The sequence below is a fragment of the Melospiza melodia genome, chromosome 24 (assembly GCF_035770615.1).
Source record: "Melospiza melodia melodia isolate bMelMel2 chromosome 24, bMelMel2.pri, whole genome shotgun sequence".
Classification (NCBI taxonomy): domain Eukaryota; kingdom Metazoa; phylum Chordata; class Aves; order Passeriformes; family Passerellidae; genus Melospiza; species Melospiza melodia.
The window spans coordinates 6,928,621-6,956,197 of NC_086217.1; the positions used below are offsets into that span (position 1 = coordinate 6,928,621).

The 27,577-nt window shown below is 48.6% G+C and overlaps 1 protein-coding gene across 1 annotated transcript in view; it reads left to right on the top strand.

Moving 5' to 3' along the window:
• Nucleotides 1-27,577, top strand: part of DNAH9 (dynein axonemal heavy chain 9) — a 150,576-nt gene that overhangs the window by 2,897 nt on the left and 120,102 nt on the right. The window contains exons 4-21 of the mRNA XM_063176093.1: nt 307-465; nt 1,751-1,881; nt 4,176-4,387; nt 5,549-5,782; nt 7,245-7,412; nt 8,460-8,576; nt 9,796-9,946; nt 11,072-11,186; nt 12,505-12,573; nt 14,064-14,190; nt 15,318-15,573; nt 16,553-16,794; nt 17,825-17,960; nt 18,978-19,174; nt 19,705-20,108; nt 22,030-22,252; nt 25,189-25,355; nt 26,178-27,048. Coding sequence (XP_063032163.1) covers nt 307-465; nt 1,751-1,881; nt 4,176-4,387; nt 5,549-5,782; nt 7,245-7,412; nt 8,460-8,576; nt 9,796-9,946; nt 11,072-11,186; nt 12,505-12,573; nt 14,064-14,190; nt 15,318-15,573; nt 16,553-16,794; nt 17,825-17,960; nt 18,978-19,174; nt 19,705-20,108; nt 22,030-22,252; nt 25,189-25,355; nt 26,178-27,048 — 3,979 coding nt within the window. The remainder of the gene's footprint in view (nt 1-306; nt 466-1,750; nt 1,882-4,175; nt 4,388-5,548; nt 5,783-7,244; nt 7,413-8,459; nt 8,577-9,795; nt 9,947-11,071; nt 11,187-12,504; nt 12,574-14,063; nt 14,191-15,317; nt 15,574-16,552; nt 16,795-17,824; nt 17,961-18,977; nt 19,175-19,704; nt 20,109-22,029; nt 22,253-25,188; nt 25,356-26,177; nt 27,049-27,577) is intronic.

A 27,577-nucleotide genomic window follows, 5' to 3' on the forward strand; every position in this document is an offset into this window, starting at 1 on the left:
CTGCCAGGGATCCAGGGGCAGCCACAGCTGCTCTGGGCACCCTGTGCTGGTGTCTCCCCACCCTCCCAGGGAAAAATTCCTTCATCATATCTAATTTAAACCTCCTCTCTTCCAGTTTCAAACCATCCCCCCTTATCTTGTCTCTAACTGCCCTTGCAAATATTCTCCCTCGTGAACTTTATTGTTTTGTGGTATTGAAACATGAATCTGGGCTGTAGCTGCAAAATCCAGCTGCCCATTGAGGTGGACCCAACTCAGCAATGCACGTGCACAAGGGGAAAGTGACCCTGGTGCTCTTTCCTGCAGCTTGGAGCTGATCAATAAATCCCTTGTGCATGCCACCGAGTCAGCCATCATCGAGTGGAGCCAGCAGATCCAGAGAGTGCTGAGGAAAGAGTCCTCAGAGCCCCTCCTGCAAGGCACCAACCCCACCCCGAAGGTGGAGCTGCAGTTCTGGAGGAGCAGGTGCTGGGGGTGCTTTGGGTGCAGGGGGTGCTGCTGGAGATGCTGCTGGGGATGCTTTGGGTGCAGGGGATGCTGCTGCTCTGAGCCAGGAGCAGCTGCTCCAGGCCATGTCGAGTCCTGAACCCAAAAATATTGCTAAAATCATGGTGATCTCTGAGGGTGAGGGTGGCTGGGCAGTCGGCTCAGTTTGGCTTGGCCCAGCCACAGTTCAGGGAATTTAGCTGGAAATGGTGTTTGGTTGTCTGCAGACAGCCAGGACACTGCTTTGAGCCAACTGGCCAAGGAAACAAAACAATCTCCAGCAGAATCTAATTGACAAATCACTTCAGATAAACAATCTTCTGAACACATTCCACATGTGCAAAACAGCAGGAGCAGCAAGTAGGGATAAGAATTGTTTTTCTCTTCTCTCTGTTCTTCTCTAAGAAAAAACCCTGGCAGAGACAATTATGTCTCTCTATTCAGAGAATGTGAATGGCACAATGGTGTTTCCATCACTGGGCACTCTCCATGCTGTCAGCTGGCTGCTGGGGGTGCCACAGGGGGGGTCAGATGAGCCAGGGAGTGGAATTTCAGCTGCCCTCTGTGCTGTGCTGGCTCAGGATGGCTGGAGACAGAGCCCTGCCCGTGCAGAGCTGCCAGCCGTGGCTGCAGGAACAGCACCTGGCTCCTTCGGGCACTGCCCTCACCTGAGCCTGGCACCAGCTTTGTCCTCCAGGGCTGGCCCCATCTCCTGCCAGCTCAGTTCAGACTAAAACATGGGCTCTTAAGCTCTAAAACTAAATGTTTCCTAAAGTGAGGCATGTTTCCTTTCTGGGTGAGATCTGTTTGCACTGCAGCCTGCGCAGAAAAGCCTCCCAGTGGCTGCAGGATTTCACCACTTCTATCTCTCCAGACACAGCCTTGTTCTTCTTACATCCTCTCTACTTTCCTGTGCTGGAGCTCTTTGCTCATGCAGGTACATCTTCTGCTTTCCAGAGGTGTGGGGGCTTCAGGAAAACTGCTTGGAAAACTTCTTGTGTGTCCTCCAAAAAACCCCGAAATCTAAAACTAACATGACCCCTCCCTCTAGATTTCTTATTCTTTAAAGGGTTTTTTTCCCCACATAAAAATAAGTTCAGGACTCTCTCTATTTGGGGATCTCAGTTCCAAACCCTGCTGTGCCTCTAACTTCTCAGTTCTAGACAGTCTGTGCCCTTGTGTAACTGCAGAAAATCCTGAGCTGGGGCTTTGGGGCACAGCTGGGACTGCCCCAGCCGGGCTGGTGACATGTCCTGTGCTGCAGGTGTGCTGACCTGGAGGGCATTCACAGACAGCTGACATCCAGGAGGGTCAGCAACATGCTGGAGGTGCTGGAGAGAGTGCAGAGCATCTACGTGCCCGCCTTCCAAAGCATGCTCGGGGATGTGGAGGCAGGTGAGAGCGAGCTCTGCCAGGTGCTGATTTCTGTCCTCTGCCATAGCCTGGGGTGCCAGGGCGCTGTGCCCTCCCTGCTGGGGGATAGGGGGCTTTGTGGGAGGGAGATGCTGATAGGGAGAGCTTCTTCTTCTTCTTAGTCCTGAGCTTTGGGGTTATTTGCACGTGCACTTCTGAAAAGGCTGAGGCGATTGGGGTTGCTCAGTCCAGAGAAGAGAAGTCTCTGGAGTGATCTTACTCTGGTCTTCCAGCGCCCAAAGGGGCTCCAGGAGAGCTGGAGGTGGATTTTTACAAGGGTTGGCAGTGACAGGACAAAGGCAAATAGCTTCATGCTGTCAGAGGTTAGATTAGATGCTAGGAAGAAATTAGGAAGAAATCCTTCCCTGGCAGTGTGGGCAAGCCCTGGCACAGGTGCCCAGAGCAGCTGTGGCTGCCCCTGGATCCCTGGCAGTGCCCAAGGCCAAGCTGGATGGGACTGGGAGCACCCGGGACAGTGGAAGGTGTAACAGGATGTGCTTCAAGGTCCCTTCCAGCCCAAACCATTCCATGGTTCTATGATTAGATGATGATGATGATTCTCTTCACGTTGGTCCACAGGTTTAGTTGCATGATGACATCCTGGTTTTATTAAAATTCATTAATTTAATAAAAATGAATAAATTATTAATTCTGGGCTAGTTTTTCAGGGTGCAGACACACAGCTCTTTGTGCCAGCACCACCCAGCTCCTCACCAGGACTGTGTGCTCCCCTTTGTGCTCCCAGATCCTGCAGTGTTGGAACAGTCTGTAGGTCTGTCTATCTACATCTAGCTATATATATGTATCTATACATATATATGTCTATACACAAGCATATATATTTATATATATACACATACATGCACAAACATAGATATTTATATATGCATATATACACAAAAATAAATATTTATATATAAACATATATACAAACCTGTATTTATATATATACATATTTATACAAGCATATATATTTATATACACACAAACATATATATTTCTATACATATATGCAAACATATATATTTCTATACACACATATATACACAAACACGTATATTTCTATATGCACACATATATACATATATATTCATATATATGTGTATATATATGTGTGTGTGTATATACATATATACAAACATATATACAAACATATATACAAACAGATATTCATATATACAAACATATATACAGAAACATAGATATTTATATATGCATATATACACAAAAATAAATATTTATATATACACATATATACAAACATATATTTATATACACATATTTATACAATCATATATATTTATATACACACAAACATATATATTTCTATACACACATATATACACAAACACGTATATTTCTATATGCACACATATATACATATATATATTCATATATATATGTGTATAAATATGTGTGTGTATATATACATATATATACATATATATATACACACATATATATACATATATACAAACATATATTTCTATACACATGTGTATACACAAACATAGATATTTATATATACAAACATATATACGCACATATATATTTATATATGCATATATACACAAAAATAAATATTTATATATACACATATATACAAACATTTATTTATATATACATATTTATACAAGCATATATATTTATATACACACAAACATATATATTTCTATATACATATATACAAACATATATATTTCTATGCACACATATATACACAAACACGTATATTTCTATATGCACACATATATACATATATATATTCATATATATATATGTGTATATATATGTGTGTGTATATATATACATATATATATACATATATACAAACATGGATATTTATATATACAAACATATATACACAAACATTTATATTTATATATGCATATATACACAAAAATAAATATTTATATATACACATATATACAAACATATATTTATATATACATATTTATACAAGCATATATATATACAAACATATATTTCTATAAATATATACAAACATATGTATTTCTATACACACATATATACACAAACATGTATATTTCTATATGCACACATATATATATACACAAACATGTATATTTCTATATGCACACATATATACATATATATATTCATATATATATGTGTATATATATAAATATATATGTTTGTGTATATATGTGTATATAAATATATATGTTTGTATATATGTATATAGAAATATATATGTTTGTGTGTATATATATAACCCCCAGCCCTTCTCACCCCTTCTGCCCTTCCTCCCCCAGCTCTGAGGGAAGCTCAGGACATCGACCTGCACCTGACAGCCCTGCAGCAGCCCCTGGAGCGCTTGGAGGCTGCAGAGTTCAGCAAGGTGAAGCCTCTCCTGGTGCCCCTGCTGCACGTGGTGTGCTGGATCTGGGCCGGCTGCCAGCACTACAGCGTGCCCCTGAGGCTGGTGGTGCTGCTCCAGGAGATCTGCAACCTCCTCATCCAGCAGGTGTGATGTGCCTGTGGCTTGGCAGGGAGGGGTTTAGGGAAGATGAAACAGGAAAGCCTTATAAAAATATGATTGCCTGGCAAAAGATTTTGAGAATATATATATTTCAAGCGAGATTGAAATGAAAGCAAGCTTTGAGATCCCTCAGTTACTGAACAACTGGGAAACAATGGTGTGGCCAGTTGTAGGTAATCCCCTTTTGATGAAATGTGGTGGTGTTTGTCCTAGGACAAGGGAAGAGATGAAAATCTTGATTCTATGTTTTAGAAGGCTGATTTATTATTTTATTATATATATGATATTAAAAGAAAATGGTATGGTAAAACAATACTAAGAGAATAGAAGAAAAAATGTTATCAGAAAGCTAGCAAAGAATAGAAAAGAATGATAGCAAAAGCTCATAACTCCCAGAGAGTCTGAGCCTGCTGACTCTGATTAGCTATTAATTAGAAACAACAACATGGGACTAATGAAAGATGCCCCTGTTGCATTCCACAGCAGCTGATAATTATTGTTTTTCTTTTCCTCTGAGGCTTCTCAGCTTCTCAGGAGAAAAATCTTAGCAAAAAGATTTTTCCGAAAATATCATGGTGACAATGAAATAACACCCTCTGCTTGCAGGCAGGTCCAAGGGTCAGAGCAGACCCTACAGCTTGGCAGATGGGGCCCAAAGAGGAGTTTTTGGGCTTTACAATGTAACATAATATGGTGATGTTATGATTCTTGCAGGCTGTATGTAAATGCTATAGGATTTGTATATTGTACTAGATTGGTTAGTGAAAATAAGAATATTCAGCACAGAAGAAGATTTATGGTATTGTAACGGGAACCTTGCTCTCTTTTACTCTCACTCTCATCCTCTTTTACTCTTTCTCTCTCTTTCCCACTCTCTTTACTGCTCTGAGCTGTGGCTGGCAGCTCCCAGCAGGGCCCTGCACTTGGCCCTTTGCAATAAACCCCAAGTTCCAAGCCCTGGCTTCAGAAATCTCTCTTCTCCATCCATCCATCCCGACCATCCCACCCCCACTGCTCCCACAGGAATTCTCTCTTCCTTTCCCCTGTGCTTCCTTCCAAAGGGATTCTGACTGAGAGGAAGGGTCAGAGCTGTTCTGTTTGCTGTGGCAGCAAAGGGCCATCTCTGGTGTGATTTGGCTCTTCCAGGCTGTGGTGTACCTGTCCCCAGAAGATCTGCTGAAAGGAGAGGTGGAGGAGAGCTTGGGCAAGGTGCAAACAGTGTTTGACATCCTGAGTGCCTTCAAAGGGGCGCTGGAGGAGAGGAGGGCAGACCTGCAGCTGTACTATGAGCCAGGCCAGCAAGTGAGGAGCTGGGACTTCCCCTCCAGGCTGGTGTTTGCAAGGCTGGACAGCTTCCTGCAGAGGCTGCACATGGTGAAGGTGAGAGGTTCTGCAGCCATGAGCTGCCTGGCTGGCACCTTCCCTCCCTGGTGCCAGGGGATCACTCTGTGCCCTCTGGTCCCCCTGACATCAAGGCCAGGACTTGTTTGCCCAGGTCCTGCTCAGTGCATGTGTCAGGTTTGCTGCTGTGTCCTTCTGGTGGCTGTGTCAGTGCTCCCAGGGGTCCTCTGGGACTGGTGCTCCTGTTGGGACAAGGGCATGGGGGTCATGGCACTATGCTTTGCATAGCTGGGAATAAACCAGGACAAGCTCTAAGGTTTCCTGGAGCATTCAGGGACACCCTGGAGCATCTCCTGACTTGGACAGGGGGTCTAGGGGGGGAGCAGGGCCTGGGGAGGAGCAGGGACACATTCCAGATCCCTCACCAGGGCATCCCTTCCCACCCCAGAGTGTGCCCAGCTCCGAGGTGTCCCTGTTTGCTGTGGTTGTGAGGCAGGGCAGGGACAGGGGGTGTTGTGAGTGCCATCATCGCCCAGCATGGCTGAGGCTCTGTGAGTGCCTGTCACACAGTGTGTAGCTGCCACACAAACACTGTGCTCACCTGTGAGCTCTCCTGTGGGTACCAGCTCACTGCACCTGCTGGGCACACTGTTAGTGTTCAGGAACACATAATCAATTATAATATGCAGCTGCTTTTATTAAGTGCTCTGGATGTCAGGAGCACACAGACCCAAACCCGACATGGGTTTCAGACTGAACATATTTTATATTGTCATTACATAACTTACATATTAATTATTAAACCGACATTGTTCTATTGCGTATATTGATTTCATCCAAGCATGGATTTCTTGTGATCCCCTCAAACCCCTAATATAGTTTCTCATGATTCTTTAAACAATAATTACATCTAATCACATCTCACAGTTATATCATTTATCATACACTGACTACACGGGTGCAGTTTCACATGATCTAGCAAATACAAGGGCTAACATTTCCAAGGGCCAACCTTTAAAATTTTTCCAGGTCCTACTAAACCTAAATTTCCTTCAAACTCCCCAGATTTTCTATTATTTTAAAATCTTTTACTATCAACAATCCCTGTTTTTGGATGGGCTGTTCCCAGCTGGGGGGTCAGATGGGCACTGCACTGGCTGCTTGTGCCTATGCAAGGCAAGGTCTGGGTTGCTTTTCTCCTTCTCTCATTCCCTGCCCTGGAACAGAAGGTTTTACTGGTTTAACCACACTGTGAAACTCTGCTCCTTCCTTCAGGAGCTGTGTTGAAAAGCACAGTGGATGGCATCTGTTTTAAAATCACTCAATTGTAGAATCACAGGGTGGTTTGGGTTGGAAGGGAAGGTTGGAAGGGACCTGAAAGCTCATTCTGATCCCACCCTGAGCACCCTCAGGGTGCCCCAGGAGCAAACATGGCTCTGTGCTGTGCTAACTTGTCATATGCTTGTGGCTGAAGCTGCGTGTGCCTCCTCTGGCTCTGCAGGGCCTCCTGAGCACAGCCCTGGACCTGGCCCAGCTGGAGAAGATTGAGTTTGGGGGCATGAGAGGGAAGGCCCTGGGCCAGCAGGTGCTGGCCATGCACGAGGAGTTCCAGGAGTGCTACCAGGTGTTCTCAGAGCGAGCCTACGACTGCCTGGACCTGGCCAACGGGGTAGGTGGGGCCCCTGTGGGGATGGCAGCAGCTCATCCTCCTCTCCAGGGAGCAGCTCCCTCTGCAGCAGAGCTGGCTCCTCCTTCCAGCTCCTTCCTCCCTTTGTGGTGCTCTGATCTGTCCCTGCAGGGGACAGGGAGCTGCTGGCCTTCTCTGCAGGCACTTGGCAGTTCTTGCAGCTTCACATCTCAGAAACACACCACGAACCAGGCTGGAACAGACCTTTGAGGGCATTGAGTCCAAACTGTGCCCCAACACTCCTCATCAGCTAAACCATGGCACTGAGTGCCACATCCCTGCTCTTTTTAACATGCCACTGACTTCCCCACCTCCCTGGGCAGATGATTCCAGTGCCCAATGACTCTTCCAGTGAAGAATTTTTTCCTGATGTCCAACCTAAAGTTCCCCTAGCACAGCTGAAGTCCAGCATACCTTGCTGGTTCAGTGATTTTGAGCTGCTGTGGGTTTTTGGGGTGGTGGCATGGTCTTCAGGCCAGTTCAGGGTAATAGAGTGTGGAGACACCTCCTGTCTTGCCTCCAGCTGAGCTTAGGACTTGTTGGACTGTGGGTCCATCCTGGGGGGCCTTGAGCTCAGCCATGGGATGGGACAGAAGTGTCCTTGACTGTGGAGGAGTGTTTAAATTCCTGGTGAATAAGATTATACATCCATTCAGTTTATACATACATTCATTCTTTGCTCTGCTTTACAAGAGTGTGTTTTACTTCAGATTGTTTTTCCCCACAAACACACAATCCCATTTTAAAAGCCATGAAAGATGCTGCTTTTCATCTTCACTTGGACAGCAACAGTTAAGAGACTCAATTACCTCTGGACCTGTTGGGCAGGAGCCAAATGCAAGTGTCTCTTGCTGCTGCACAGCACAGTTGATTCTGGACACATTTCTGTCTCTAAACTACAAATATACTGAATGTGTTCCTGGTGAATAAGGAGAGCAAACAGCTCTGGGCAGGGAGGTGACAGGGGGGTGACAGGCACCTCCCCAGTGCCCTCTCCCAGCCCAGGACCTGCTGCTGCCCTCCCCACAGGAGTTTGAGCAGGATGCCCTGGAATTCCAGCAGAAGGTGCAGGACATCGACCGGCGGCTGGGCACCGTGTTCAGCCAGGCCTTCAGCGACGCCCCGGGCATGGAGCACATCTTCAAGGTCTGTCTGTCTGTCTGTCTGTCTGTCTGTGCTTCCCCTCCCTCCCTGGGAGCCCCACTGAGAGCCCAGACAGGGCTGCAGCTGCAGGCTGTGCCCGTGGCATGGACAAGGGGACAGTGACATTGGGATGGACAAAGGGACTGTGACATTGGGATGGACTGGGGACAGTGACATTGGGTTGGATTGGGAATGGTGACACTGGGATGGATTTGGGGACAGTGACATTTTGGGTTAGACTTTGGGACAGTGACATTGGGATGGATTGGGGGTGGTGACATTGGGATGGACAAGGGGACAGTGACACTGGGTTGGATCGGGTTGGGCTTGGGCAGGGATGCTCAGCCCTGTGGGTCCCTCTTGAGCCCTGGAGCTGGGAGTGTCCCTGCTCCTCATTTCTTGACACAAACAGCAGAGTTTGCTCAGTTGGGGGAAGAGCAGCCAGAGAAATGATTCACATCAGGATTTTGGATGGTAGGAGTGGCTCTGGTTGGCCTGGGAGCTGGAGGAAAGGCTGCTCTGAGTTCCAAGGCCAGGTTGGACAGGGCTTGGAGCACCCTGGTCTAGTGGAGGTGTCCCTGCCCATGGCAGGGTGGAATGAGCTGGCCTTTAAGGTCCCTTCCAACCCAAACCATTCTGTGATTCTCTGATTTCCTGGTGAAAACTGTTGTTAAAAGCAGGTGAACATGGTTAATATAAATTTGTTAATACATGGATTAATTTCAACCCTGAAAATTGAGGTTTTCCAGAAATGAAGAGGCTTTGTTTACCAGTGAATCTATCCTGCAGAGAAAGTAAATGGTATTGTATGAAAAAAAAAATCTGAATAATTGTAAAAATTACTATAGAAAATGGTAAGTCATAACATTTATCTTTAAGTTGTTTCGGTGTTTTTTTAAATAGAAAATTTTGAAGAATTACAATTGAAATATGGTTCACCCACGGAACAGGCCTGAGCATTTCTGTAACAAAGACATCCTTTGTGATATGGTTTAGTGGTGGGATCAGTCAAAGGTGATCTTGGAGTTCTTTTCAAACCTTAATGACTCCATGAAAGGCAGGAACTACTTGGGAAAGCAGGGGAAAAACGTACCCTTTGACAAATGTCCATCAGGGCAGACCTCGGAGTTACTGAGGAGCTGCATCAGTGAGGAAAATCCCAATGGGACTTTGTGCAGGAGTTTGATTTTTCCCATTCTTTCCCTGCTCCTTCCCTGCACAGCTGCTGGCCATGTTCCAGAACCTTCTGGAGCGCCCTGGGATTGCTGCAGTTGCTGCTGACAAGGTCCCTGTCCTGCTCAGCATGTTCAGCTCTGCCCTGGACCAGGCCAGGCTCACCTACAGCAGGCACACCCAGTCAGGGCTGCAGCTCGGTGGGTGCCATGTCAGGAGGAAAATGGATTTTACAGGAAACTGCATTTAGGCTCATTTAGATGGGGGGAAATAATTTGCTTTTGCTAAGGACACCAGAACTTCCCAAATGGCAAAGGATTTCAGCTTTCCTGGTGGGAAGTGCCTGGGAATGCCCTGTTGGTGGCATTAAAGCAATGCCAATGTCCTTGTTCGAAATGTACATGTGTGATGTGTGGGTAATGGTGGAAATGGAAGGGGGAGGTTGGAATCTGGGGTTTGTTCAGCCTTTCCCAGGTTTGTTATTCCCTGGGAATGCTGGCACAGAAGGGAATAGGTAAATTTGTGTCAGGAAGACTGCTCTGGAAGCAGAGAAGTTGCAGGAGAGGAAGCACTGATGGAACCAGTGCAGGTTAACAAGGGGAATGGGTAGATTCATGGAGGGCGAGTCCAACATTCGCTGTGACTTTGGGGAGCTCTGTTCTGTGGCTCTGAGTTGACATGGCCACAGCCAGCTTCCAGCCAGAAATCCCTTCCTCAGTGTCCATGGGAAGCAGAGAATTCACCTCAGTCTGGTTCCAGAACATGCCAGGCTTCTCCTCTGATCCCTTATTGCAAATCCACAGGGGGGGTTGTAGGTCACAGACTGTGATGGTGTTCACAGGGGTCCGAGGATGAGCGAAGAGATGAGGATCTGACTCCGTGTTTCAGAAGGCTGATTTATTATTTTATGATTTATATTGCATTAAAACTATACTAAAAGAATAGAAGAAAGGATTTCATCAGAAGGCCAGCTAAGAAGAGAATAGGAAAGAATGATAACAAAGGCTCTGTCTCGCACTCTCTGTCCGAGCCAGCTGACTGTGTTTGGCCATTAATTAGAAACATCCAACATGGGCCAATCAAAGACCTACCTGCTGCATTCCACAGCAACAGATAACCAATGTTCACATTTTGTTCCTGAGGCCTCTCAGATTCTCATGAGGAAAATTCCTAAGGAAAGGATTTTTCATAAAAGATGTCTGCGACAGCAGACCTCCATGGGGTGACAGAGGCTGGATTTCAGGGAGGGAGCCTGGAGCCAGGGCAGCTCTATGGGTGGGCTGTGGGGTTAAGGGCTGATGGAATCTGTCCCCTGTGCCCTGCAGGGTTCCCCCCCCTGCACAAGAACGCCCCTCCCGTGGCCGGAGCGCTGGGCTGGGCGCAGGAGCTGCGCGCGCGGATCCAGCGGCCCTTGGAGCACCTGCGGCACGTCCCAGGGCTGTGAGTGTCTGCTCCGGATGGGCTGGGACCATCTGGAAACCTCTCTCTGGGGGTTCTCTCTGTGTTGAATGCTATCCGATGGCTGTTGTCATTATAGTGCAAGAGTTCTATTGTCATTATATTGCAAAGGTTCCATACTGCCAGTTTTGTACCTCCCTCATGTTTCTTGTAGGCATCTCCTCTAGGCACTGACTCCTCCTTGTCCTCGCAGCAGCCAACTGACTCCAGTTCCCCCTCAACCAACCAATCCATTCTTTTATAATTATCTTCTTATTGTTTACAGCTGTGGCCTGTTAAATCAGGCCTGCTCCTAATCTTTGCTAATTAACCCAGCTGCAACTTTTTAGGGGGTAAGATTACTTGCTATACTACCTTTATTTACTTATATTCTATCCCCCTACAAATGGCTGCAGCTGAAGCAGTCCTTAGTGAGGAGGTGAGAATTGAAGAGGTGCCCTGGAGCCGTTCACTTCCCTGCCATCTTTTTTTTTGAAGAAGTTTTTTAATTGGGTTGGTTATTAAGTGATTGAGAGGCACAGTGGGACAGTAGATAGGCTCCTCAGCTTTTAACAGAGCCCTAGGTTGTAATTAAAATAGATATTGCAACCTTTCCCACTGTAATTCCTCCAGGACCCAGTTGGGAGCAGCCCAGCTCTTTGGTGATAACTTTCTCAGAATTAAACAAAGGAACAATCACCCAAGATCAGGAAAACAAACAGGGCTGGAATTCTCATGGTCCCTGCTGCATTTAGCATTGATTTTGCCCCTCTCTGTAGAGCAGTTAAAGACAAGTCCTTCAGCAGGGTGGTGTGAGGCTCTTTCCCATGTGCAGCTCGAGGGGGAGAAAGGATTGAAAAGGAAAAATGAAGATATGTGTATATATAGATTTATATTATATATATTAACTATATAGTATGTTATTGCATATATTTTATATTTTTTCTATACATTATATAGAAATGCATTTTATACATTTTATAAACAGTCATTCTCACAGCTGTGACCTGCATTTAGCGGAGCACAACTGTGACAGAAAACTGCCAAGGGCAAAATGTTCAAAAGTGATGTTTGGTAACATTATAGTGATTTTTCCAGCAGCCCTGGCTCTTTCTCCCATCTTAGCTGCTTCTCCCCATTTTACAGCAGGGAAACACCTGAGAGAGAGCCCAGGGGGCTGGGCAGCCTTGGGCAGGAGAGGATTTGGGGTGAAATCCAGGCTGATTGTGCCTGCAGGCTGTGGGGGACCATGGGAAGGGGGAAATGCAGATTCCAGCCCCCAGGACTGAAGGTGATGAACCCCTGTCTGTTGTGCTGCCAGGAGCTTGGACTCTGCCCGTGGAAGATTGGTGATGCAGAAATATGAAGAGATGATCCAGCTGCTCGACAGGTACAGGGGGCTCAGGAAAGCTTCCCCTCCCCTGAGCCACCTGCCAGAACATTTGGCAGCCCAGGGCTTGGCAGTGTCCCTCTCTAAGCCCAAGGGAATTCCCTGCCTGGAGAGGAGCGGGGAGCTGGCACTGGGTGCCTCAGGTTTGCTGGGATGGCTTCAAGTGAGATTCCTGCAGGGGGAACAGGGGCTCTGCAGCCCAGCAGGAGCTTCAGAAGGAGCTGCAGTGGGGTGGAGGAGCTGCCCTGGTGGAACACCTGGGCTGGGAGAAGTCTCTGTTCTCTCCCTGGCTGTGTTTGCAGTGGCTGCAATGTGGATATTCCACAGTTGGAGCTGGGGGTGACTGCCCAGGACTTGGCATCTCAGTGTTTGATGTTTCACCTGGTTGCTCTGGGCTGTCCCTTGAGAGGAACCCCTTCCCACTGTGACGGTGTTCACAGGGGTCCGAGGATGAGCGAAGAGATGAGGATCTGACTTCATGTTTCAGAAGGCTTGATTTATTATTTTATGATATATATTATATTAAAACTATACTAAAAGAATGGAAGAAAAGGTTTCATCAGAAGGCTGGCTAAGAATAGAAAAAGAATGAATTATAACAAAGGCTTGTGACTCAGACTCTCTGTCTGAGGCAGCTGACTGTGATTGGCCATTAATTAGAAATAACCAGATGAGACCAATCCCAGATGCACCTGTTGCATTCCACAGCAGCAGATAACCAATGTTTACGTTTTGTTCCTGAGGCCTCTCAGCTTTTCAGGAGGAAAAAATCCTAAAGAAAAGATTTTTCATAAAAGATGTCTTTGACCTGGATCCCTGCAGGGTCCTGCTCCCCATGCACACTGGAGGGAGCTGGGATGAGCTGAGCCCACCCTGGGTGCTGCAGGATGGGCAGAGAGAACCCTGTTCCCATCACCAGAGCAAGGCTGGGGAGTTCAGCAGGGCCTTGCAGAGAGGAGCTGCCCCACAGGTGGTGTGGGGTGAGCACCTCGAGATGCTGTGTCCTGGGTGCTCAGGTGACAAGGTCATTCAGAGCAGACTTTGTCACTGGGGAGGGGCTGTCCATGCCCTGTGAGATGCCAGGAGCCCTCCTCTGCCCTCTGTGCACCCATGCCAGGGGTGCCATGGCCTCACCCAGCCAGGTGAGCTCAGCTTCAGCCACTCCATCATCCCTGGGGCATCAGGAATCTGCCCTGCTCAGACCTTGGAAACCCCCAGCTGCTGATACATCACATCAGGCTAAATGCTTTGGAAAGTCCATCTCCAAATCTGAATTCTCTGCTAAAACTGGTACCTGAGAGAGCTGTGCCCTCCTGAGTTGGTGCTGCCACTGTTCTTTTGGGTGTTTGCCTTGTTGTTGAGGTGGCATAGGTGGGTTTTGAAGATTCCTTCACATTTTTCAGTCCTCAGAGTGGACTTGGCCTCCACTCAGTTACAGCCGCACCCTCTGGTCTGGTAACTGTGTGGTGCAAGTTTCTCTCTTCTGGCAGGTATCAGGAGAAGCTGTATTTGGACTGGTCCCAGACAGTGTCAGAGAAATCCCAGTACAACCTGGCCCAGCCTCTCATCCGGCGAGAGGCACAGACCAAACTGATCCGGGTCAATTTTGATCCCCAGGTAAGAGCTGCTGCCCCTCCAGCCCCCCAGGACATGTCCCCAAGCTGTGGGGGGACATGTGCTGTGGGGGGGGGGGTCTCTGTGCTCTGTGGAACCCCTCCCATGGGGGCAACAAGGCTCTATGATAGATCTGCTCTGTAATACCAGCACTGAGTTTAAGCAGAGCAAATTCTGGTTTAAGGCAGTGGCTGAAGTCCCTCAGGAGCCAGAGGTGTGACAGCATGTCCACACCATACTGCTTGATACTGGTGTGGGGAGTGATGGAACATCATCTAGAGACACACATTCATGTGGTGTGTACCTGAAACCTGAGCTTCAAAGGGTGTGAAAAACCCAGGGAACGTTTGTTTTGTGACTCCAGAAATCTTTGATGGCATCAGAGTGGGTTTGAGGCCATGGTGCTATTTTTAAATTATTTTTTTATACCAACCAGCCCAGCAAACCAAGAGAGCTGGAGCTATCTTATCTTTCACTTTAATAATGGCCAATGGCTCTTGCAGAACAGCATTGCTGGGACTTGTGATGGGGCTCAGCCTCCATCTGAGAGGGGAAGCACATGGCTGGGGACGGCTGAGAGCACCAGAGGTGATGGTGGCTTTTAGAGGAGGCTGGTGGGTGCTTAACAGAGCTGGGAAGGAATCCAGAGTCAGAGATCAATGGGAAACAGGCCAAGAGCTGTCCAGGCCCTTTCCAGCTTGGTGCTTTGGGAATAAACCAGCAGGACCAGCAGAAGGATTTGGAGGGAATGCCAGGAGCTGGCAGGGCTTTGCTGACCAGCAAAGGGGTTGGAGGGAGTTCCAGGAGCTGGCAGGGCTGTGTTGACCAGCAAAGGGGTTGCAGAGAGTTCCAGGAGGTGGCAGGGCCATGCTGACCAGCAGCACCAGCAGAAGGGGCTGGAGGGAGTTCCAGGAGCTGGGAGGGCTTAGCTGACCAGCAGAAACCCCTGTGATGGTCAGAAGGAGCTGGGAGGGCTTAGCTGACCAGCAGAAACCCCTGTGATGGTCAGAAGGAGCTGGCAGGGCCGTACTGACCAGCAGGAACACCCTGTGATGATCAGAACAGGTTGTAGGGACTGCCAGGAGCTGTTAGGGCCGTGCTGAGCCCAGCTCTGTGCCTTGCCTCCCCAGCTGGTGGCCGTGCTCAGGGAGGTGACCTACCTGAGGCGCAGCGGGGCAGGAGCCATCCCCCCGGCAGCAGCTGAGCTCCATTCCTGCAAGGAATCCCTCTGGCAGCTGGTGGCCAGCCTGGAGCTGATGGCCAACAGCTACAACAAGGTCCTGAGGTCCCTGCTGGAGGTGGAACATCCTCTGGTGCAGGGCCAGCTGCAGGACATCGACGTGAGGCTGAGAGAGGCAGAAGAAACGCTGACCTGGAAGACAGAGGGTGAGCTGGCTCTGCGTGGTGTTGGTTTTCCCAGCTTTTACTGAGATGGGGCAGCTGAGAGGTGTTCTAAAATATTTTATTGCATCATCAGTTTCAATGAATAGTGAGACAAATGTAAAACTCAACTCCATTCCATCAGAAGCCAACCAGTTTCCTGGTTACAATACTTTATAAATCTTTTTCAGCCTATTAACTTTTGGCCCACAATGCTGCTGTTACTTCTAACACCAATCACCTCTATTTTTACCTGTATTTAACACAAATCCCCTGTATTCTTAACTGTATTCTTACCTATATTACCTATATTTAACACCAATCACCTATATTTTAAATATATTTAACACCAATCACCTTTATTTTTACCCCACGTCATGTTACAATGTATCTTTCACAATTCTAATTCTCTAAAATACCTGGTCCTTTTGCAAATCTACATTTTGAAACTTGTTGAAACTTTTTTCCAGTTCAATCTCTCTCTCAACAATGTCATCTCTATTCCATGGCATTATAGTATATTATAGTATATTGTAGTATAGTATATTAAAACTATATTAAAAGAATAGAAGAAATTATTTCATTAGAAAGTTAGCAAGGAATGGAATCAGAATGATATTAAAATTTTGTGACTGACTAGACAGTCTGAGATAGATGGATTGTGATTGGTTATTAATTAGAAACAACCACGAGACCAATCATAGATGCACCTGTTGCATTCCACAGCAGCAGATAATTATTGTTTATATTTTGTTTCTGAGCTTTTCAGCTTAGGAGAAAAAATCTTAAAGGGATTTTTCAGGAAATATCATAGTGACAGTAGGGGAGAGGTAGAGGTGGCTCTGCTGCTCCAGGTAGTGAATCTCTTACCTTAAGGATGAATGAGAAACATGTGAGACCATGGGGGAAAGGTCTGAAGGAGAGAACACCAGAGCTTGGCCCAGCAGCTCTGGAAATAGAGGCTCAACCATCTCATCTTCCCCAGGTGTCTGGAATCACATCTCCAGGGTGGTGAGTGATGTCTGTGACCTGGAGCAGAGGGTGCAGAAGGCCAAGGACAACGTTGAGGAGATCCAGAGCATCGTGCGCTCGTGGGGATCGCCCATGCTGGAGAGGAGGGACCCCAAGAGGGAGGCAGTGCTGAGCCTGGAGGAGTGCCAGGAGCGCCTGGAGCGGCGCTACAGCCTGGTCAGGGAGGCTGGGCACAGGATCCACTCCCTGGTGGAGGTGAGGGGGCACCTGCAGGTCTGGGGGGCTCCTCAGAGGCTCCCTGTGGCACTGGAAACATCCAGAGTGCTTTGCCTGAAATGAACTCCCTGAACACATTTGATAACCCACCCCGGAGTTAATTGGTGCTGTCTCTGAGGGGGAGTGTGGGGCTGGCTGGGCTCCCAGCCCCGGGCAGGACCAGCTCCAGCACAGAGAAGGGTCTGGCTGCAGCCCTGGCTGCTGGAGAGCCACTAGAGGGGAGTGGTGCATCGGGATTGGGATGCTGCTCCAAGGAAAGGAAAAATCCCCTCTGAGGTGTTACCTGGGACCAGGGGCTCTGGCTGACCCTTTGTTTTCAAGCTCTGTCCCTCTGTGCAGCAGGAGGTGATGCTGAGCACCCAGGGAGAAGCTGAGTGACAGGGGAGAAACTGCTCTCCCAAACCTTGGTGCTTCCCAGCAGTTTTGCCAGAGCTCAGAGTCCTCTGCAGGCCAGGAGAAAGCCCAAAGCTCTGCTCCTCACCTGCCTGGAGCCAGGTGTTGTGCATGTCAGGGACGGCCCCTGGCCTGGAGGAGATAGGTTATGGGCCCAGCCCTCTCCTGAGGGTCATGTCAGAGGCCTTGGGCTCTGAAGAGAACCAGATGGGTTCATCAGGATGGGCTTTTGAGACCCCCAGTTCTCCCTGCCCTAGGGGTGCAAAGCAGCCCCAAGTCCCGTGGCCTCAGAGAAGAGGGAAGAAAACACATGGAAGACCTTCTAAGGCTCTTCTGCCTTCCATTTTGACCTTGACATGTTCCTGGAGACCAAGCAGCCCTTCACAGGAGCAAATTGTGGCCATGCCCCAATAGGAAGATCCACCTCAACCAGGCTGGCACTGCTGTGGTGCCCAGCATCAGCCCTTGGCTGTGGGGCAGGGATGCCTTCACAAAGCATCAGCTTTCAGCATCAGCACCTCCTTACCCACACTTAGTAAACCTGTATTTCACTCAAGGAGGATTTTTGGACACACTCAGCCCTGTTGTGTGTGAAGGAATCTTCTTTGTGTCCCAGGAAAACCAGAGCCTCCTACGTGCAGAGCCAGCCTCTGATGCCTGGAAGGGGTATTTGGATTGTGTGGATGAGATAGTTCTGGATGGATTCTTCACTGCCATTGAGTGCTCCCTGAAATACCTCCTGGAGAACACAGGTGACAGCTGACTCCTGTCCCCTGGCTGCAGGGGCTGCTCAGCCTCTCCATGGGGACATCTGTGGCTGTGCTCCCTCATTCTCAGTGCTTGCTCTCTTTTTTCCTGGCCTCTCCATGGGGACATCTGTGGCTGTGCTCCCTCATTCTCAGTGCTTGCTCTCTTTTTTCCTGGCTTTCCTCTGGCACTGGAGTGTCCAGAAGGGGAGGGTGGCTCCAGCACTGGTCGCTGGATTGCTCAGGGGGAGGGATGGAGGTGACAGCACTGTCTGCAAGGGTTAATGGACAGAGACACCTGAGGCTTCTCCCACATCTGTGCTTGGACATCAGCCACCTCCCACCCTCCCATGCCCAAAGAAACAGGGTGGCACCATCCCTCCTCTGTGGGCAATCTCAAGAGCCAGTTCTGCTCCTGAAAGGCATCAAACAAAGCCCTCAGTCCCTGGGCAGAGGTGAGCCCAGCTCTCCTTGCTGTGCTGAGAGCAGCTTGTGTGCAGCTGAAGCACATCCCCAGGAACGCTCCCCTTCTGGATGTGAGGCACAATGAGCCGGAGAATTGCAGGCAGTTCTTCACCATCTTGTTAAAAACTTGCCTAGGTTGTCACATTTGCATCTGGCTTCAGTTTCTTGTTGCTGTTGTGGTTTTTTTTTTTTGCATGCCTTTCACCATTAAATTAAAGAGCCACTTGGTTCCTGTTGTTTTCCTCCTCTGCAAGCACTTTCATGCTGGCACTGTTCAGCTCTCAGACTCCCTCTGCATTACCTGAAGAGCCTTTCTTCCTCAGGGTGTTTTCTGCTCCTTACATCACTTGTGTCTCACCTGTTCCCCACTGGTTTTGGTGGGTACCACAGCACAGCTGTTTTGCCAGCACCTCCATGGGTTGTGCAGGCCCTAGGGAGTGTGTGCGTGCCACCACCCCCTCCTGCTGTCCCTGCAGACCATGTGGCACCTTGTAATAGCACCTCAGTGGCTCTAGATTCCTTGAAAAGCACCCAGACATCTCTGTTCTTCCCTGCCAGATCCCAAGGCAGGGCTTGCTCCCCTCTTTGAGGTGCAGCTGGATTTGGTGATCCCAGATTTGGTGTTTCGCCCTCCCTTGGACCCTGGCACCAGGGATGGCTTCTGTGACATGGTGGAAAGTCTTCTCCAGGGCATCTTCCACATCTCCTCGCTGGTGTCCCGGCTCGCTGCACACAGTGGCTTCAGCCACTACCAGGTCTGTGCTCTGGGGCTTCCCTGGGCTGGGGCAGTGAGGAGGTGCCGTGTGCTCCCACCTCACTGTGCTCTCCTCTCCCTCTCCACTCTCTCCTTTCTCCTATCTGCCTTCTCTCCTCTTCTCTCCTTTCTCTCCTCTTTCTCCTCTCCCTTCTCCCATTTTCTCTCTTTCCCTTCTTCTTCCTCTCTCCTTTCCCTTCTTCTTCTCTCCTTTCCCTTCTTCTTCTCTCCTTTCCCTTCTTCTTCTCTTCTTTCCCTTCTTCTTCTCTTCTTTCCCTTCTTCTTCTCTCTCCACTTTCCCTTCTTCTTGTTCTCTCTCCTTTCCCTTCTTCTCTCTCCACTCTCCCTTCTCCTCTCTCCTTTCTCCTCTTCTCTCTCCTTTCCCTCCTTTTCTCTCCTTTCTCTTCTCTTCTCTCTCTTTCCCTTCTCATCTCGCCCTTCTTCTCTCTCTTTTCCCTCCTTCTCTCTCCCTCCTTCTCTCTCCACTCTCTCTTCTCCTTTCTCCATCTCCCTTCTCCCTGTGCCCACCAGGCTGCCCTGGAGGCCGTGCCCTCGCTGTGCTCGTGGCGCCAGGAGCTGCTGGCGCGGGCTGAGGCAGTGGCCACCACGTGCCGCGAGCACCGCGTGGGGCTGGAGCGGCGCTTCTGCCACCTCCTGCTGCAGGACAGGAGGGACCTGGGCCACCATCTCCATGTCCCGACACCTGCAGACACCGAGGAGGGGCTCCCTGAGGCACCGGCCATGCTGCAGCAGTTCAGGGAGCAGCTGGGCTCCTACGAGCAGCTCTACGAGGAGGTGGCTCGAATGCAGCCCCTCTGCACCTTCCAGGGCTGGCTGAGGCTGGATGTGCGGCCCTTCAAGGCAGCCTTGCTCAATGAGATTAAAAGGTGGAGCTTGGTGTTCAAGCAGCATCTCCTGGACCGTGTCACGCACAGGTTGGTTCTGCCTCTGATCATGGAAATGCTCTTGTCTGGATTGGGCTGTTTCATTTCCCACTCATAGCCAAAGGATAGAGAATAATGGAATTTCTCTTGTCTTGGTTGAGCTGCGTCGTTTCACACTCATGGCTGAAGGATAGAGAATCATGGATTTTCTCTTGTCTTGGTTGGGCTGTGTCGTTTCATACTCATGGCTGAAGGATAGAGAATCATGAAATACCCTGGGTGTTGGAAGGGATCCACAAAGACCATCCAGTGCAGCTCCTGGCCCTGCACAGGCACCCAAACAATCCCATCCTGGGCATCCCTGGGAGCATTGTCCAATCACTCCTGGAGCTCTGGCAGCCTCAGAGCTGTGACAACCTCCAGAGCTAATACAGGAGCAGGAGAAGGGCTCATGATGCACAGCAGCTCCATCCCAGCACTGAATCTTCCATGCCCTGGTCTCTGCTTGTGTGTGAGCTGGGAGTTGCGGCCTCCCTTGGTACCCCTGACATCCCTGGTACCTGATGTAGGGTGTTAGACAGTTTGTGTTTGCCCAAGGTGTGTGTTCTGCTTCTCCTGAGCCAAATAATCCCATCTCTGCCAGGGCACTGGACTTGCATTACCGGATTTGATGGTGGCCATCAGTAAATCTGCATTAATGTTGTGAGGTTTCTAACAGCCCATGATTCAGGTAGCCTGGCATGAGCAGTCATGGGGAGGTATCATGGAGCAGTTTGGGCTCCAACTTTTGCATTACCAGGTGTTCCTTGCCCTGAAGAGCTGCTCAGGTCTGTGCAGGACAGTGCCTTGGGTGATTTATTGGTCACAACTGAAGGTTGTCTTAGGTTGTGGGTGCTCCCAGGGGAGTGCTCACAGACATCTGAAGAGGAGGCTGCTGCGTGGGGTGATGATGTGATCTCTGGTGTGCTTTTCAGCACCATAAATCTATCTGATAATTTCTTTGCAAAGAGGTTTAGTGTGGCAGAGAATGAGCATTTAGGAGCTGTTATTGAGAGTCCCTGAGTCAGCAGTTTAGTCTTTATTAGGTGAAGTATTTAAGGATACTTTTAGGCCCAGCAGCATCCAGAGAATTTAAGCAGGCACTTAAGAAGTGTTTTGAGACCCAGGAGCCCAGTGCTCTTCTGTTCAAAGTGCCCAGTAGCTGGTGAGGTTAAAAACAGGATGAGCAGGTGAGCAAATGTGTCCCAAAGACTTTCCTGTCTGTGATAGTTTACGGCTCAAGGGCTTTGAGAGACAGGGATCTTAATTTTAAAGACCTGGAGGGATTTTTTCCTCCCAAAAATGTACACTTGCTTTTCTGAGCTGCTGTGAATTTGCATCACCTGCAGGAGGGAGCTGCCCTGTGAAGAGAGGCAGTGCAGGAAGGACAAGCCCTGTTTGTTACAGCTTTGAAATGTGTCGGGTTCACCTGGGGAGCTTGGATTCCTGTGGTGGAAGAGATGGGGTGAAAACTGTCACAGAATCCCAGAAAGGTTTGGGTTGGAAGGGATCTTAGAGCCCACCCAGTGCCACCCCTGCCATGGCAGGGACACCTTCCACTGTCCCAGGTGCTCCAAACCCTGTCCAGCCTGGCCTTGGACATTTCCAGGGATCCTGGGGCAGCCACAGCTGCTCTGGGCACCCCATGCTGGTGTCTCCTCACCCTCCCAGTAAAAACTGGGACAGGAAAATCTGTGCTCTCAGACAGCCCCTCCTGAGCTCCCTGTCTCTGTTCAGGTACTCTCTCTCCAACTTGAAAAGTCCCAACCTGTCTTTCTGTTCCTTTAAGGAACCTGTACCATATCCAGGGATACCTTTGAGCAGGAATTCCAGTTCTGAGGCTGGGTATTAACTCCAGAGGAGCTGGAAGAATAATAATTCCAGAGGAGCTGCCCTCATCCTGTGCCTTCCTCCCCTGCTTTGTGCTCTGCAGCTTGGCTGACCTGGACGAGTTCATCCAAACCACTGAGAGAGGTTTGAGCAGAAAGGTGGAGAAAGGTGACTACAGTGGCTTGGTGGAGGTCATGGGTCACCTGCTGGCTGTGAAGGAACGTCACAGTGCCACTGATGCCATGTTTGAGCCTCTGAAGGAGACCATTGAGCTGCTGAGGGCCTATGAGCAGCAGCTGCCTGAGGAAATCCACCAGCAGCTGGAGGTGGGTGAGGGTTTGTGGTGGGTACAGCAGTTTGCCCAGGAGCAGAAGGCAAAGGGGGCAGGAGTGGAGGAGCATCCCAGGGATATTCAAGGCTCCCTGTCATTAGAGGGCCTCATTGGGCAGCGTTTTGCTATTGCAGGATGTGCCTTAGTAGCTCTAAATGTTGAGATTTTTTTCTTTTAAAGCAGAGATTAAGCCTTTTGTTATGTGTGAAAAACATGGAATTGCCTGCTCCAACTCCCAGCGATTGCTCTTGAAAAAAAATTAATGCGTTTTCAAATCCATCTGTTAATTAGGTTGAATTATAATTATTTTTAAATAAGCTGGTTCTTGGCAGCTATGGAGATGGGGAGGATAATGTTGGCAGAGGAGCTGCCTTCCCACAGGACTTCAGTTCTCCTCTGGGTCGAGACCACCAGATCTGCTTTACCCAGAGGACAGCCCTGGGAGCAGGTTATGAAAGTATTTTGGCATCTTTCCACATCTGGCTCTTATGAGTCAGTTCTTTGGGATTTCCTTTCTGTTCTGCAAAGGGGACCATGAGAAGGTTGTAAGAGATGGTGTGTTGGGGGACAGAGACAAGCCCTGCCAGCTGTCTTCATCCACCATGAAGCCCAGTCCTGTGGGGGAGCCCAGCTCCACTAAACCGTCCTGCCTGGGAGCTGCTGGTGTGTTCCTGCTTGTGCAAATACTTCCAAAATACCTGACTTACTTTGCTGATAGAAGAAATGAGGGTGTGGAGCAGGAGCAGCCACCCAGATGCAGGAGACAGCCAAAGAATTGTTCTTTCTGGCGAGTGGCAGCAGCACTTGTGTGTGAATGATTCATTCCCTCCTGTGTGGAGGGGGAAAAGCAGAAGCTCCTCCAGGCTCCTCTCCCTCCCTGGAGATGGATGGGCTGGAGCTGCTGCTTGGGAGGAAGAGAAGGAGGCAGCTCTGTGAGTGGTCATGGATGGTGATTTCTGCTGAGACTGTGGTGAAAAATGCCAGGATGAGACCCGTCAGGAGGGGCTGGCCCTGCCCTGGCCATCTCTGCTCTCTCAGAGCTGCCTGCAGCTCCTTCCCTTCTTTCCATGGTGGGTTTCCATTAATCTGCTTAAGAGTGTGAGCTGGGATGGAGAGAAACCTAGAATCTTTCCTGTAGGCTTGCACAGCCCATGAAGAGGAGGGGACCTGGGGACAGCAGAGCCATTGGCAATCATGGAATTGTCAAGGTTGGGAAACACCTTTAAGATGATAAAATCTCACCATCCACCCAGCACCACAACTGTGATCACCAGTAAACCACATCCCCGGGTGCCACATCCACAGGGTTTTGAATACTTCCAGGGATGGTGACTCCACCCTGCCCTGGGCAACCTCTTCTGATGCTTTACAACCCTTCCTGTGAATGTTTTTCCTCATATCCAATCTAAACTCCCCCAGGCATAACTTGGGCCATCCCAACCCCTCTCCCTTGCAGTTTCAGCCATGGGATCAGTGGCTTTTCCCGTTCCATGGTTATCCATGAGCAGATCCCACCCTGCAGAGCCCCTCCTGCCTCCCAGCAGTGCGGCAGCAGCTCTCTGGCCACAGAGAGCAAACACATATCTTCCCAGGCCTTTTCCCCTGGGGAAAGCTGTGCAAAAGCTCAGAGAAAGAATTAAAACAAATCTTATCTGCACTTGCTGCACCTGTTGCTAGGCAAATGTGTAATGTGTTATGGAGATTTGTTTACCAAAGGGTGGTGGTGTATTGTATTTGTTGAGATTTTTGTGGGAGGGAGGAATGATGTATTTGATTTTATGTTTTTAGAAGGCTAATTTATTATTTTATGATACTATATTATATTAAAGAATACTATACTAAACTACACTAAAGTATACAGAAAGGATACTTACACGATGCTAAAAAGATAATAATGAAAATTTGTGACTCTAGAAAGAGTCCTGACACAGCTTGGCCCTGATTGGTGTGAGTTGTTTTCACTCATTGACCAGAATCTAATGAAACAATTACTTGTGAGTAAACAATCCCTAAACACATTCTAGATGAGCAAAACACAAGAGAAACAAATAAGATCATAATTGTTTTCCTTTTTTCTGAAGCTTCTCAGTTTCCCAGGAGAAAAGTCCTGAGCAAAGAGGTTTTTCAGAAAATGTGAATACCACATTTAGAGGTTGACCAATGAGGTCAAAGCTCTATCAGGCAGGCTAGAAGGGCGGTTATGGGTTTCTTAACAATAGAGTAAGAATATAATATAGAAGAATAAAGCAATGGTTCAGTGTCACTGACATATTTTATGAAAAATCCTTTTGCCAGGATTTCTTCTCCTAGGAAGCTGGGAAGCTTCAGTTTCCCCATGTTTTACTCCTTAGGAATGTGATTTGGAGAACTGTTTATCCAGATGTGAAGTGTTTTAAATTAATGGCCAATCACGGCCAGCTGTGTCAGACTCTGAGTCTGTCGCGAGATTTTATTATTCATTCTTTTCTAACCTTATGGTGTCTCCTTTCTCTTACTTTAGTATAGTTTTAGTATAGCATTTATAGCATATAGCATAACATAGCATAACATATAATATAGTACAGTATAATATAGTATAATATAATATAGCATCTACACTACACTACAATACAATACATAGTATAACATATAATATACTATAGTATAATATAGTATAATAAAATATAATATAAAATATAATACCAGTCTTCTAAAACATGGAGTCAAGATTCTCATCTCTTGTCTCATCCTGGGGACCCTCAAACACCACCACAGTTCAGCTTTTTGCATCGTGGAGTCAGTGCTAATCACACAGTGCTAATTACACCTTCTACATCATGGGGTCAGCGCTAACCCCCTGTGTAGGGTGACCCAGCAGTGCCGTTGTGCCCCGTGGGGTCAGCGCTAACCCCCGTGTGTCAGGGTGACCCAGCAGTGCCGCTGTGCCCACAGGAGCTGCCAGAGAAGTGGGGCCAGGTGAAGAAGCTGGCCGTGGCCGTGAAGCAGCAGGTGGCCCCTCTGCAGGCCGCCGAGGTGACCGCGCTGCGCCAGAGCTGCGCCGCCTTCGATGCCCAGCAGCAGCGGCTCCGCGAGCGCTTCGTCAGGGAGGCTCCCTTCAGGTACAGCTCTCCCAGCACCAACCAGCCTCAGGAACATTTGAAGGAGCTGGGGTTGTTTAGCCTGTCTCAGGTTTGCTGTTGTTGGAATGGCTTTTGAGGTGTTAAAGGTTTTTTTTTTCCCAGCCCCGCACTCGAAGGAGAAGTCAGGATTCTTTGGCTTTGGTTTGCAAGGTTGTTTATTTTCTCTTATTTAATACACGCTTTTTGGATCTGCAGAGATTTGTTCAGCTGGTCAGGTTGAGGCACACTGAGAGTCCTCAGGGCGGCGTTATCTTTTTAAAAACTACATGTACTTTATTTATAATAATTTTTAAATACTTATCACTTATGTTAGAGAGTTTGTCTTTAATCTAAAAGTGCTACTATCACAGCAGAAAATGGAGGACAAGAAGAAGAATGAGAAAGACTGGACACGTCTAGATTCCTCCATCTTGCCTCCTGAACTCCCATTTTAAAAACTTTAAAATTCTACATTTTCACCTGGTGATAAATTCATTGTCATTCTATTCAAACTCTTGTGGCTTGTAACTCTACACACAAAGTTGGTAATTGTTCCCATGGGCTAAAATCAAAGGCACAGGTGCTGAAATCTTAAGGCATCACCTGCATGTCCTGGTGATGCACAGCTCTCCTCCCTGCTGTGCCTGCAGTGCCTGGGAAGAGGTTGGGTTTGGGTGGTGTCAGCAGTGCCATGTGGCTCAGCCATCAGTGTGTAGTAGAGACCTTTCATCTCTCCTGTGGCTCTCAGAGGCTCTGTCTGTTTTATTGATCCTTTAGAAGTTGTTACAGTGTCACTTATGAAGCATAAATGTTTATTTCTAGGTTTGACACCGAAAAGCCTTATCAACTGCTGGATGCAAAGCACATGGAGATTAAACAGATGGAGTCAGCCATGACCTCGATTTATGAATCAGCTGGTCTGTTTGAAGTCATGGTGCCGGAGTATAAACAGCTGAAGCAGTGCAGGAAGGAGCTGTGTCTGCTCAAAGAGCTCTGGGACATGATCTCCCTGGTGAACACCAGCCTTGAAGACTGGCAGACCACCAGATGGGTGGACATTAACGTGGAGAACATGGACCAGGAGTGCAAGAAGTTTGCAAGAGAGATTCGGAATTTGGACAAGGAAATGAGGGCATGGGATGCTTTCAGCGGGCTGGAAAGCAAGGTGAAGAACATGCTGACAGCCCTCAAGGCTGTGGCAGAACTTCAAAATCCTGCCATCAGGGAGAGGCACTGGAACCAGCTGATGCAGGTGACGGGCGTGAGGTTTGTGATGGACTCGGACACCACCCTGGCCGACCTCCTCAAGCTCAACCTGCATGAATTTGAGGGGGAGGTCCACGGCATTGTGGACAAAGCAGTGAGAGAAATGAGCATGGAGAAGGTGCTGAAGGAGCTGAGGGTGACCTGGAGCTGCAGGGAGTTCCAGTACGAGCCTCACCCTCGCACCCACACCCCCTTGCTGAAGTCAGATGAGGAGCTCGTTGAAACTCTAGAAGACAACCAGGTGCAGCTGCAGAATTTGATGTCCTCCAAGTACATTGCCTTCTTCCTGGAGGAGGTGTCTGCCTGGCAGAGGAAGCTCTCCACTGCTGACTCCATCATCTCCCTCTGGTTCGAGGTGCAGCGCACGTGGTCTCACCTGGAGAGCATTTTCATAGGCTCAGAAGACATCAGGGCACAGCTGCCCCAGGTACGAGCCCCCAAATCCCAAATTCCTGCTTGGGAAATGTTGAAGAAGAGGCTCCATTATTAAATGGGGCTATCTGTAGTGCCGAATCCCCCAAAGCAGGGCTGTTCTCCGGCTGCCTTGCTCCTCTGGAGGCTCCCTCAGTGCTCTGATTGTTCCCCCAAGGATGCTTTTGTGCTTGAGCTGTGCTGAGGGACTGATCTTCTCCCTTGTAGCACTGCATGGCAATCACAGAGTTCCTGGGTGCTGGCAAACACAGTTCTTGGGTGCTGAGTGAGAGCTGCTGCCTTCCTTCAGAGCTGTAGGCATGTTTCCTCTTCCTTCAGAGGGGAGAGGACTGAGATCATTGCTCAGACACTGCAAATCATCAAACAGAGCTGGCCCAGGCAGCTTGGCAGCTTTCCCTTTCTTTCCATCCACTCTGGTGCTGGGGGAGAGCAGCTTTTCTCCTGCTGCTCCTCTGGGGAGCTCCTCAGGTGCCTCCAGCCCAGCTCCCAGTGTAATTCCAGGCTCACAGCCATGATGAGCTGGA